We start from the raw sequence: 12,819 nt of genomic DNA, 5'->3' as shown, positions 1-12,819 counted from the left end.
AAGTATATAATTTGAATGATTTCTCTTTTATTGATGGTATTGTATTACCCGTTTGTCTGTTTCCTCAGAACTCAATTAATATGTTTATTTTGTTTTTTGCAAAAATAAGCTTGTTTTTCGTTTAAAAGAACACCCTCAGCATGGGCGAGTCTAAACGCATGCGATGGAATGTAAGCGTATTCAACCTAAAAAAACTAACTTAATCCACCTATGTGGTTGATGCCTTCCTCACTTTTTAACCAACAATGGGTAATATTAGTGGTTTGGACACATATTTCAGCTATTTTTTTTAGATCCAGAAAAAAAGCACACAGATATAACTTAAGTGGTCATAACTCGAGACAGGGTTGCCAGATCTTCAATGTTGTGGACTCGTTGGAAAGGTCTCTCGATTACCTAACCAACGATGGGTCGGATGGTGGATCCAAACATCGTTTGCATACATTTAATTGAGATCCGGCTTCAACAAAGTACATAAATATCACTTAAGTGGTCATAACTCGAGACAGGGTTGCCAGATCTTCAATGTTGTGGTTTCGTTGGAAAGATCTTTCAATTACCTAACAAACAATGGGTCGGTTGATGGACCCGGACATCGTTTGCATACATTTAATTGAGATCCGGCTTCAAAAAAGTATATAAATATCACTTAAGTGGTCATAACTCGAGACAGGGTTGCCAGATCTTCAATGTTGTGGTTTCGTTGGAAAGATCTTTCAATTACCTAACTTACGATGGGTCGGTTGATGGATCCGGACATCGTTTACATACATTTAATTGAGATCCGGCTTCAAAAAAGTACATAAATATCACTTAAGTGGTCATAACTCGAGACAGGGTTGCCAGATCTTCAATGTTGTGGACTCGTTGGAAAGGTCTCTCGATTACCTAACCAACGATGGGTCGGATGGTGGATCCGGTCATCGTTTGCATACATTTAATTGAGATCCGGCTTCAAAAAAGTACATAAATATCACTTAAGTGGTCATAACTCGAGACAGGGTTGCCAGATCTTCAATGTTGTGGTTTCGTTGGAAAGATCTTTCAATTACCTAACAAACAATGGGTCGGTTGATGGACCCGGACATCGTTTGCATACATTTAATTGAGATCCGGCTTCAAAAAAGTATATAAATATCACTTAAGTGGTCATAACTCGAGACAGGGTTGCCAGATCTTCAATGTTGTGGACTCGTTGGAAAGGTCTCTTGATTACCTAACCAACGATGGGTCGGATGGTGGATCCAAACATCGTTGGCATACATTTAATTGAGATCCGGCTTCAACAAAGTACATAAATATCACTTAAGTGGTCATAACTCGAGACAGGGTTGCCAGATCTTCAATGTTGTGGTTTCGTTGGAAAGGTCTTTCAATTTCCTAACTTACGATGGGTCGGTTGATGGATCCGGACATCGTTTACATACATTTAATTGAGATCCGGCTTCAAAAAAGTACATAAATATCACTTAAGTGGTCATAACTCGAGACAGGGTTGCCAGATCTTCAATGTTGTGGACTCGTTGGAAAGGTTTCTCGATTACCTAACCAACGATGGGTCGGATGGTGGATCCGGTCATCGTTTGCATACATTTAATTGAGATCCGGCTTCAAAAAGTACATAAATATCACTTAAGTGGTCATAACTCGAGACAGGTTTGCCAGATCTTCAATGTTGTGGACTCATTGGAAAGGTCTCTCGATTACCTAACCAACTATGGGTCGGATGATGGATCCGGACATCGTTTACAAGCATATAAATGAGATCCGGATATATGTGAAAACACGTTTTTATACATAACTTTTGAACTAGTTATCGAAACTTCAAACAATTCAATAGCGATGTATGGGACCCTATACCAAGTCGATTGCAACTGGTTTGGTCAAAATCGGTTCAGCCAGTACTGAGAAAACTCAGTGAGAATTTTGGTCACATACATACATACACACACACATACACACACACACACATACACACACACATACACACACACAGACATTTGTTCAGTTTTCGATTCTGAGTCGATATGTATACATGAAGGTGGGTCTTCGAGCTTTTAATAAAAAGTTCATTTTTAGAGCAGGATTATAGCCTTACCTCAGTGAGGAAGGCAACATTAACAACTGTGCATGTTTTTTCAAGAGTTCAAATTGAGAAAATGATAACGAAAACTTTACAAAATATCGAAGAATTCTTGAAAATACCAGATTGTAAAAAAAAATCTCAAAACTATTTTTTTTACCATTGAAGGGTTTAACGAACCATTAAATAAGTAGCCGCAATATTGTCAGTTGCAAAATTAGGGCTGATTGGAAAACAATTTGAAAATATAATTTTCCTCAATTTAATTTTTTTTGCAATGCTCTGTCTCAGCAACTGTTTGGTCAATTTTCAATGTCCAAAAATTAAATTTGTAGAGAATTGAAAAATTAACTCACAATGGCACTAAGTTTCGAAATCTAAATTTACCAGGATTTATTTAACCCGTTGCAAATATTTTTCAAAGTTTATGTCGTCCCTCATCAAAATCGGGCCGAGTAATCAAAGGCAAAAAAACTCTAAACATTTCAAAATTTTAATGGAATACGAAGTCTTGTGAATTGAAAAAAAAATTAAATGCATTTTCCTGCATTAAAAATTGTATTTAAAATGTTCAAGCTCGTTTTAAAATATTTTGATTTTTTGTTTAATTCCAATGTGCAGTACCGCAATAAGTTTTTTTTTAAGAAAAAATAATTTTTTTATCAAAACATTGCACATATTCAATACTTTATAATATTTATATATTTTCAATAAACTTTATGTCTTTATGAAAAACAATACTTTCCTGCGGCTCGAAATTTTTTTTTAAATTTGATTGCGATTGATATCTAAAATTAATAGATTTTTGCAAGTTAATTGCAAAGTTATTTTTTTGTTCAGATTGAAATACAAAATTCATTTTTGCATAAAGTTACAGGGATTTTTTTGTGATGCAAAATTAACTTCTGTTGTTTTGAGTTTTTATGTTGTCCATATTTGGTTCTGGATGAACTATCTTGATGTTTTTTAGCGATTTATAGCTGATTCAATAATTTTAAGTTTTTATTCGTTGCTTACTTTGTATTGTCCAACATATTTTAAAACAAGGGATAATAAACATAAAATAAGCATAAAAACATAAAAGTTCACTATCACTGGATCCTCATGAAAAATGGGACAACAATACGAGCGTTTTGAAAATTTCGTCGTCTAGTGGCAACTGCCCCACGGAGAACGAAGAAAGCGTTTTGAAATGCGTTTAACACTGTTTCAGTTGTTATGCAATCATTAGTTTTTAAAAGTGTAAGATCTGACCAAAAACAATTTTTCAACAGAAAAAAAACTTTTTGCGGTATCATTTATTGAAAATTCTCAAATAGCTTAGAATGAACCCAAATATGCTAAAAATGATTTTAAACACAGGGAATTTTTTAAATTATTTTCAGCTGACTGCAATTGAATTTCCTTTAAAATTTTGAAGTTCTTTGAAAAAAAAATTCCCCCGAGGGGGGGGGGGCTCACGTGATTTATGGATGGCCCCTCACAAGTTTTAAGTGTTATTTTTAAATAAATTTGGAAAATTTATGAACCATGCTACAAACATGGTTTTGATGACATCAAAAAATATATTTTTATGAAAAAATAAATTTAGAATGAATTTTGATCAAACTTGGAACTTTTTATTATATTAGGGTCGTTGCCAATTTTTGAAGTTTATGTCCCTCGACTCTAACCAAAGTCGAGGAAGGGAGGCAAAAAATAAAAAAAAAAGTCAGAAAAAAATTAAATTTCAGGCCACGGTTTAATCACTTGAATGAAAAAAGTGTTTTAAAATGTATTACACATCTATCCAGTTATTTTGCAATCATAAGTTTCCAAATTTTTTAAGTATTGAAATTTTCAAGTTTTTTAAAATATTTTTTTGCTTCGTTATTTTTCGGACCAATTTTGACATAAACTTTGATAAATATTAGGATCTAACCTAAAATTTATTTTACTAAAAGATAAAAGTTAATATACTGAGTTAAACAAACTCTTCATTACTAATAGTCAATTAGGCTGAAGTCCAGTACATGTTTTAAAAATATAAATTATAATAAAAGTCTTACCGGTTAAATAATATTTGAAAAATCCTATTAATGTCACCCTGAATCACGGTATTTTGAACGCCTTTTTGTTTTTTCATGTGTCTTTGTACCGTAAACCGGGGTGACTTTGATAGGATTTCAATTTGTTTTTGGAATATTTTCCAATAGGTAAGGTTTTTCTCAAGATTACTATTTACTGGGGTAGGCCACATTAAGTCCGTGCACTATTTTAGAAAAAAAAAAGTTTTTTTAATAGTGTTTAGAAAAATAGTTACGTTCAAAGTTTTTAGTTTAAATTCTGGGGTGACTTTGATAGTTATAGTTTTCTTGTTAAATCATATTTAATATGTTCAAACTTTATTTGTACGTTAAATGTACCATCACCAAAGTAGCTGATATAGTTTTAGGAAAAAAAAAGTCAATGTTTATATTTAGTTAACAATGATTAAAAGCTTTCCAATAAAAAACATACAAATTGTAGGTAAAATTGCTAAAAAGTCGGTATTTCGCCTGAAATTTGTTAAAACTAGTTTAGTTTATAAAATTATCGATTTATATTGCATTTAATGCTGAATTTGAAGCAGGAATCATAAGTTTTCACATTGTACATGAAATTTCAACTTAAATTGCCTATATAAATCTGGAGATTTATATAGGCAACTTCAAAAAAAACACAAAATCAAAAAAAAATCAAAAACGCATATTATTTATTATTCACAAACTTATTAAACCTTCTCCAAGTGAAAAATTGTCCAAAGAATCCGAAAATGCATTCCGTGTTCCGATTCAAAATCATGTTCATTGAGAAAATCATGACACTTTGAAAAGTTCAAAATAATGACTTTCATCGACATTTTCTTAACTATAGTTTACTATCTTTTTAAACTTTTCAAAATTTTATGAAAAGTTCTTCTTGAGGTATTTTGAACTACTTCTCAACCATGGTCAGTATTATTCTAAACCATTCCTTACGTATTTTAATTGTACACTTCATTTTGCGAAAAAATCGCCAACCTATCAAAGTCACCCCGTTTTGCGGTATTTATCAATTCTGGAGTTTTTTTTAAAGGTCCAATAAACCAAATTTCAGTTTTTGCTTTTTGGGTGTTTTTTAAAACCCCTGACTCAAGGCAGTTTGAAAAAAAACCCAAAATGCAAAAACTGGAAATTTGGTTTATTGGACCTTTAAAAAAAAAACTCCAGAATTGTTATTTGAATTTTTATTTGAGTGCAATCTTTGATTATTTTTATAATATAGTTGCTTTTAAAAATGGTCACTTGTATTGCATGTGTCAACAATAATAATGAACAACAATGTATTTATGTTCCACATATTCATTGTCAACTACACGGATAGAAATCCTGTAACCAATCCGGTAACAATGTGTCGTTGAATTCAACAACATGGAAATATTTCCAAAATCGTCAACATTTTTCTCGATTTCGATGCAAATGTTTTCAAAATCGATAACATTGTTGTTTAAAATCGAAAATAAAGTTCACGATTTTGGAAACATTTCCACGTTGTCAAATTCAACGACACAGTGTTACTGGATTTGCTTACAGGATTTCTGTCCGTGTATAATTACCATTTCAAACCTCAGCATGACTTTTGTTCTCCAGAATCGACCCTCAACCATTCCAAGTGCAACCACATCAAACAAAATGAAAAATATGCCTCTTCTGTCATTCCAATCATCAATCAATCAGCTATGACCCGTTGATAACCCTTCAACGTTAACCCACCCACACACACACATTGCCAGATCAGCCAGTTGTTAATCAAATCACCACATCGATGACCGCGAAAACCTCCCACCTCTTCCACCCTCACCACCACAACAATAGGAGATGTTTTATTTATGTGTGCTTTCTGCCGTATTGGATTGTATGAACCGGCGGGGGAGCCGCTTTTAGTCATTATTTAAACGAACAATTTAATCGCTCCCATCCATATTTAATGCGGCACCATCGATATTCATATCGCAAATAAAAGGGGGTGATGCATGCATTGTTGTTTGTATGTGTGTGAGTGTGTTTGAACCTACCACTCCAAAAAAGGGGGGAAGAACACTTCATCAAATATATTGGGAAGCGATTTATAGGCGCATAATGATAATCACAACATTGCAATTAAATCATTTATACATTATAATTATCCGTTCCACCCACCCACTCAACACAAATAAACATCACTGACGAGATTTGGAGAGCAACAATTCGAAGTGGTCTAATTAAAAGTTATTAGTTATTATAAATATTTTGACCTTTTAAATTGTTCTCTCCCAATTCTTATCAATACACAAACACACAAACCGACAACCGCGTCAATTACTAATTAAATTTCCATCATTTTTCTTCTCTCTCTCTCTCTCTCTCCCCTCGCCCTTGACCATCCCTTTCCCGCAGCAACAGATCCACGCCCAGCAGATCCCAGGCGGACCGCCGCAACCAATTCCGGGGCTGGGCGCGCTGGCCGGACCGCTGACCGCGTTCGGTGGCCCGATGGGACTGGGACCGCACGGCGGAGCGGTACCGCAGAGTTTGCTGAAGGCACCGCCCGACCTGCACCGGGAGGACCTGAAGGTGCCCCTGGGGGGACCGTCCGCCGAGGAGCGCATGGTGAGTGGGACGCTTGAATTATTTTTTTTTCAGTTGTTATTTGATTTTTTTTTTTTCAATGATTAAATATTAAATCTAATTCACTCGTTAAATTTCAATATTTGAATAAATTCTTTTTGAGCATTTCTCTCAGATTTCGGTCATTCGATTTTTTCTTTTGTATTTTTTAATCCGACTGAAACTTTTTTGGTGCCTTCGTAATGCCCAAAGGAGCCATTTTGCATCATTATTTTGTCAATATAATTTTACCTACAAATTTGGCAGCTGAGCAATTCTCTACGAAATCGGTCTTTTTTCTTCAATTTTAATTTTTGTATTTTTTAATCCGACTGAAACTTTTTTGGTGCCTTCGGTATGCCCAAAGAAGCCATTTTGCATCATTAGTTTGTCCATATAATTTTCCATACAAATTTGGCAGCTGTCCATACAAAAATGATGTATGAAAATTCAAAAATCTGTATCTTTTGAAGGAATTTTTGATCGATTTGGTGTCTTCGGCAAAGTTGTAGGTATGGATACGGACTACACTGGAAAAAATAATACACGGTAAAAAAATTTGGTGATTTTTTATTTAACTTTTATCACTAAAACTTGATTTACAAAAACACTATTTTTAATTTTTTTATTTTTTGATATGTTTTAGAGGACATAAAATGCCAACTTTTCAGAAATTTCCAGGTTGTGCAAAAATCATTGACCGAGTTATGAATTTTTAATCAATACTGATTTTTCAAAAATCGAAATTTTGGTCGTAAAATTTTCAACTTCATTTTCGATGTAAAATCAAATTTGCAATCAAAAGTACTTTAGTGAAATTTTGATAAAGTGCACCGTTTTCAAGTTATAGCCATATTTAAGTGACTTTTTGAAAATAGTCGCAGTTTTTTTTTAAAATTAGTGCACATGTTTGCCCAGTTTTGAAAAAAATATTTTTGAAAAGCTGAGAAAATTCTCTATATTTTGCTTATTCGGACTTTGTTGATACGACCTTTAGTTGCTGAGATATTGCAATGCAAAGGTTTAAAAACAGGAAAATTGATGTTTTCTAAGTTTCACCCAAACAACCCACCATTTTCTATCGTCAATATCTCAGCAACTAATGGTCCGATTTTCAATGTTAATATATGAAACAATTGTGAAATTTTCCGATCTTTTCGAAAAAATATTTTCAAAATTTTCAAATCAAGACTAACATTTTAAAAGGCGTAATATTGAATGTTTGGCCTTTTGAAATGTTAGTCTTGATTTGAAAATTTTGAAAATATTTTTTTCGAAAAGATCGGAAAATTTCACAATTGTTTCATATATTAACATTGAAAATCGGACCATTAGTTGCTAAGATATTGACGATAGAAAATGGTGGGTTGTTTGGGTGAGACTTAGAAATCATCAATTTTCCTGTTTTTAAACCTTTGCATTGCAATATCTCAGCAACTAAAGGTCGTATCAACAAAGTCCGAATAAGCAAAATATAGAGAATTTTCTCAGCTTTTCAAAAATATTTTTTCAAAACTGGGCAAACATGTGCACTAATTTTAAAAAATGAAAAACTGCGACTATTTTCAAAAAAGTCACTTAAATATGGCTATAACTTGAAAACGGTGCACTTTATCAAAATTTCACTAAAGTACTTTTTGATTGCAAATTTAATTTTAAATCGAAAAATGAAGTTGAAAAATTTTTACGACCATAATTTCGATTTTTTGAAAAAATCAGTATTGATTAAAAAATTCATAACTCGGTCAATGATTTTTTGCACAACCTGGAAATTTCTGAAAAGTTGGCATTTTATGTCCTCTAAAACATATCAAAAATAAAAAATTAAAAATAGTGTTTTTGTAAATCAAGTTTTAGTGACAAAAGTTAAATAAAAAATCACCAAATTTTTTTACCGTGTATTATTTTTTCTAGTGTAGTCCGTATCCATACCTACAACTTTGCCGAAGACACCAAATCGATCAAAAAATTCCTTCAAAAGATACAGATTTTTGAATTTTCATACATCATTTTTGTATGGACAGCTGCCAAATTTGTATGGAAAATTATATGGACAAACTAATGATGCAAAATGGCTTCTTTGGGCATACCGAAGGCACCAAAAAAGTTTCAGTCGGATTAAAAAATACAAAAAAAATCGAATGACCGAAATCCTAGAGAACTGCTCAGCTGTCCATGCAAAAATAATGTATGAAAATGTGTGTCTTTTGAATGAATTTTTGATCGATTTGGTGTTTTGGGCAAAATTGTAGGTATGGATATGGACTACACTGAAAAAAATGATACATGGTAAAACAAATTTTGGTTATTTTTTATTTAACTTTTTGTCACTAAAACTTGATTTGCAAAAAACACTATTTTTATTTTTTGATTTGTTTTAGAGGACATCAAATGCCAACTTTTCATGAATTTCCAGAATGGAATCAATACTGATTTTTTCAAAAAATCGAAATAGAGCAATCCTCTGAGATTTCGGTCATTCGATTTTTTTCTGTGTTTTTTAATCCGGCTGAAACTATTTTGGTGCCTTCGGTATGCCCAAAAAAGCCATTTTGCATCATTAGTTTGTCCATATAATTTTCCATACAAATATGGCAGCTGTCCACACAAAAATGATCCATGAAAATTCAAAAATCTGTATCTTTTGAAGGATTTTTTGATCGATTTGGTGTCTTCGGCAAAGTTGTAGGGCGTCATCCATAAAGTATGTCACGCTCTAGGGGGGGAAGGGGTGTCTGAGCAAGTGTGACGTTGCGTGTTATAAATATAGGAAAAGCGTGACATACGGGGGGAGGGGGGGGGGTAAATTTTGGCTGATTTTAGCGTGACGTACTTTATGGATGAAGCCTAGGTATAGATATGGGCTACACTGAAAAAAAATGATACACGGTAAAAAAAATTGGATATTTAAAATTTCACTTTTTGTCACTACAACTTGATTTGCAAAATAACACTATTTTTATTTTTTTATTTTTTGATATCTTTTAGCGGACATCAAATGCCAACTTTTCATAAATTTCCAGAATGGGCAAAACATCTTTGACCGAGTTATGATTTGAATCAATACAATTTTTTTCAAAAAATCGGAATATTGGTCGCAATTTTTTCAATTTCATTTTTCGATGTAAAATTGAATCTGCAATCAAAAAGTACTTTGTGAAATTTTGATAAAGTTCATCGTTTTCAAGTTATAGCCATTGTTATGTAACTTTTTTTCAAAATAGATGCAGTTATTGATTTTTTAAAAGAAGTGCCCATGTTTGCCCACCTTTGAAACAAATATTTTTGAAAAACTGAGAAAATTCTCTATATTTTGCTTTTTTGGACTTTGTTGATACGACCCTTAGTTGGAGAGATATTGCCACGCAAAGGTTAAAAAACAGGAAAATTGATATTTCTAAGCCTCACCCAAACAACCCACCATTTTCTAATGTCGATATCTCAGCAACTAATGGTCCGATTTACACTGTTAAAACATGAAACATTCGTGAAATTTTCCGATCTATTCGAAAACAATATTTCCAAAAAAATCAAGACTAACATTTCAAAAGGGCGGAATATTGAATGTTTGGCCCGTTTGAAATGTTAGTCTTGATTTAATTTCACGAATGTTTCATGTTTTAACATTGTAAATCGGACCATTAGTTGCTGAGATATCGACATTATAAAATGGTGGGTTGTTTGGGTGAGACTTAGAAAACATCAATTTTCCTGTTTTTTAACCTTTGCGTGGCAATATCTCAGCAACTAAGGGTCGTATCAACAAAGTCAAAAAAAGCAAAATATAGAGAATTTTCTCAGTTTTTCAAAAATATTTTTTTCAAAGGTGGGCAAACATGGGCACTTCTTTTAAAAAATCAATAACTGCAACTATTTTGAAAAAAGTTACATAAAAATGGCTATAACTCAAAAACGATGAACTTTATCAAAATTTCACAAAGTACTTTTTGATTGCAAATTCAATTTTACATCGAAAAATTTAAATTAATGAAAAAAGACTGATTCCGTAAAGAACTGAATATTGATCGCAAAAATTTTGCAAACAAAAAGTACTTTAGTGAAATTTTGATAAAATGCACCGATTCCATGTTGAAGCCATTTGTTTTTTGCCTTTCTTACAAAAGAAAGGTTTATGGTTTGCTTTTGGAAAAACGCTTTTTTCAGAAATCTAAAAAAAATCGTGCACGGCGAGGATTCGTCCCAGGAAAAAATCCTATTACTAAATTGAAGGTTTAGATGCGCTCTTTCGATTGAATTTTGGCCCGAAACCCGGAACTCAAAGTCTGAATTTTGAGAGCTCTTTTCTGAAATACATGGCCGATGTCTGTATCCGCTCTTAAAAATTTGTGTCTTCCATCACTGGAAAACCGCTCGTGAAACCCACAATTTTTAAAAGCCAGATCTGTAGCCGTAGGGTCGGAGACGAACATTTTATTTTTCGATTCACAATTTTCGACCAGTAAATGTGGTCAAAGCCATTTTTAGAGGTAATTTTTGGACTATTTTACAGATAACACTATCAAATTTAAAGAATTCAGTTTCAAACAAAAAGCCATTCGAAAACATGCGCCATAAACTGTTTGGGCCCAAAATTTGAAGCTTTTCCAAAATGTATTTCCAGAGATATAGCGATTTTAGTGTTTTTCGTCTTATTTTTACCCTATTTTTTCCTATTAAATTTTTGGGTTAATACAAAAAGCTCGACAAGTCGTCAAGTCGAAGCTTCAACGCCAGCGCTTTTACGCTTGCGCGTTTTACGCTGCGCGTGAAAGTGTTCTTTCTGGCTTTTCATAATTGATCGACAAAGTGCAATGGCGATACATATTTTTTTAAGTTAATCATAGACTAACATTATAGACTGAGTACCCTTTATTTTTTTTCTAATAATGTCAATCCAATATGTTTTTCTTAATTAAATTTAAATGTCTTGCGACAAATAATGTACTTTTGAAATAAAAAAAATGGCATTTGAGGTTAACCCTAAAAGATTCGAAGCTTTAGGTAAAATTCTCACTGGATGGTATCATTATGTTTTTGAAAAAATAATTGCACCAAAATATATCTCGGAGTTTCATCATTTTGTAAGAAAGGCTCTATTTCACCTCTGGTGATATTAAATCGGGTTTTTAAGTGGTCGCAGTTTTTAATTTTTTTAAATTAGTGCACATGTATGCCTACTTTTGAAAAAAAAATAGTTTTGAAAAGCTGAGAAAATTTTCTATATTTTGCGATTTTGAACTTTGTTGATACGACCCTCAGTTGCTGAGATATTGCCATGCAAAGGTTTAAAAACAAGAAAATTGATGTTTACTAATCCTCACCCAAACAACCCACCATTTTCTTATGTCGATATCTCAGCAACTAATGATTTATTTTACAATGTTAAAACATGAAACATTCGTGAAATTTTTCGAACTCTTCGAAAAAAATATTTTCCGGGCCAAGTTGAATATTTGGCCCCTTTGAAATGTTTGATTTAATAAAATGAAAAACATGAAAAAATCAAAATATTGTTTTCGAAAAGATTGGAAAATTTCACGAATGTTTCATATTTTAACATTGTAAATCGGACCATTAGTTGCTGAGGTATCGACGTTAGAAAAAGTTTTGTTCAGCCTCCTTTTGCGTTGGTGGCCGGCCTAATTTGCAATTTGTACCCTTAAGGTCTTAAGGTTTTAAATAGAAGCTAGAAATGGGTTGACACCCTGTTGATGTGCCATCCTGTCTTCCAACTATATCAAAATTTCTTGAAATAAGTAGTTTAACAACTTTACCTAAGACAACAACGCTTCTACGGTGTTAGTTTTTAAATTTAATAAAACAGGAAAATTATAAAAATCAAAATGTAAAAATGTGGGTTTTCCCATACAAGTTCCATACAAATTTGAATCGCTTTGCGGAAAGCCGGGCCAAAACCAATCGCTCCCAAATTTTGGGGGGTTGTTTGGGGGCCCAAGTGGAACCGGAAAATGCCTGTTCTGAAAAATCGATCATGTCGAGCCACCCTAGTGGTCACCCACTCAAATCGCTCAAATCCCATTTCTGTCATCTCCGACAATTTTCAAAAAATCAAAATAATTTTGAATATTC

The 12,819-nt window shown here is 32.9% G+C and overlaps 1 protein-coding gene across 15 annotated transcripts in view; it reads left to right on the top strand.

Annotated features, from left to right (window-relative positions):
* Positions 1–12,819, top strand: part of LOC6043265 (protein groucho) — a 384,958-nt gene that overhangs the window by 358,390 nt on the left and 13,749 nt on the right. For 10 of the 15 annotated variants that reach the window (XM_038265213.1, XM_038265218.1, XM_038265217.1 and 7 more), the window contains one exon: positions 6,520–6,732. In XM_038265213.1, coding sequence (XP_038121141.1) covers positions 6,520–6,732 — 213 coding nt within the window. The remainder of the gene's footprint in view (positions 1–6,519; positions 6,733–12,819) is intronic. The other 5 variants (XM_038265227.1, XM_038265224.1, XM_038265226.1 and 2 more) reach the window with 1 other exon arrangement.

The sequence above is a fragment of the Culex quinquefasciatus genome, chromosome 3, assembly GCF_015732765.1.
Source record: "Culex quinquefasciatus strain JHB chromosome 3, VPISU_Cqui_1.0_pri_paternal, whole genome shotgun sequence".
NCBI lineage: Eukaryota > Metazoa > Arthropoda > Insecta > Diptera > Culicidae > Culex > Culex quinquefasciatus.
This window is presented reverse-complemented; position numbering and strand designations above follow the sequence as displayed.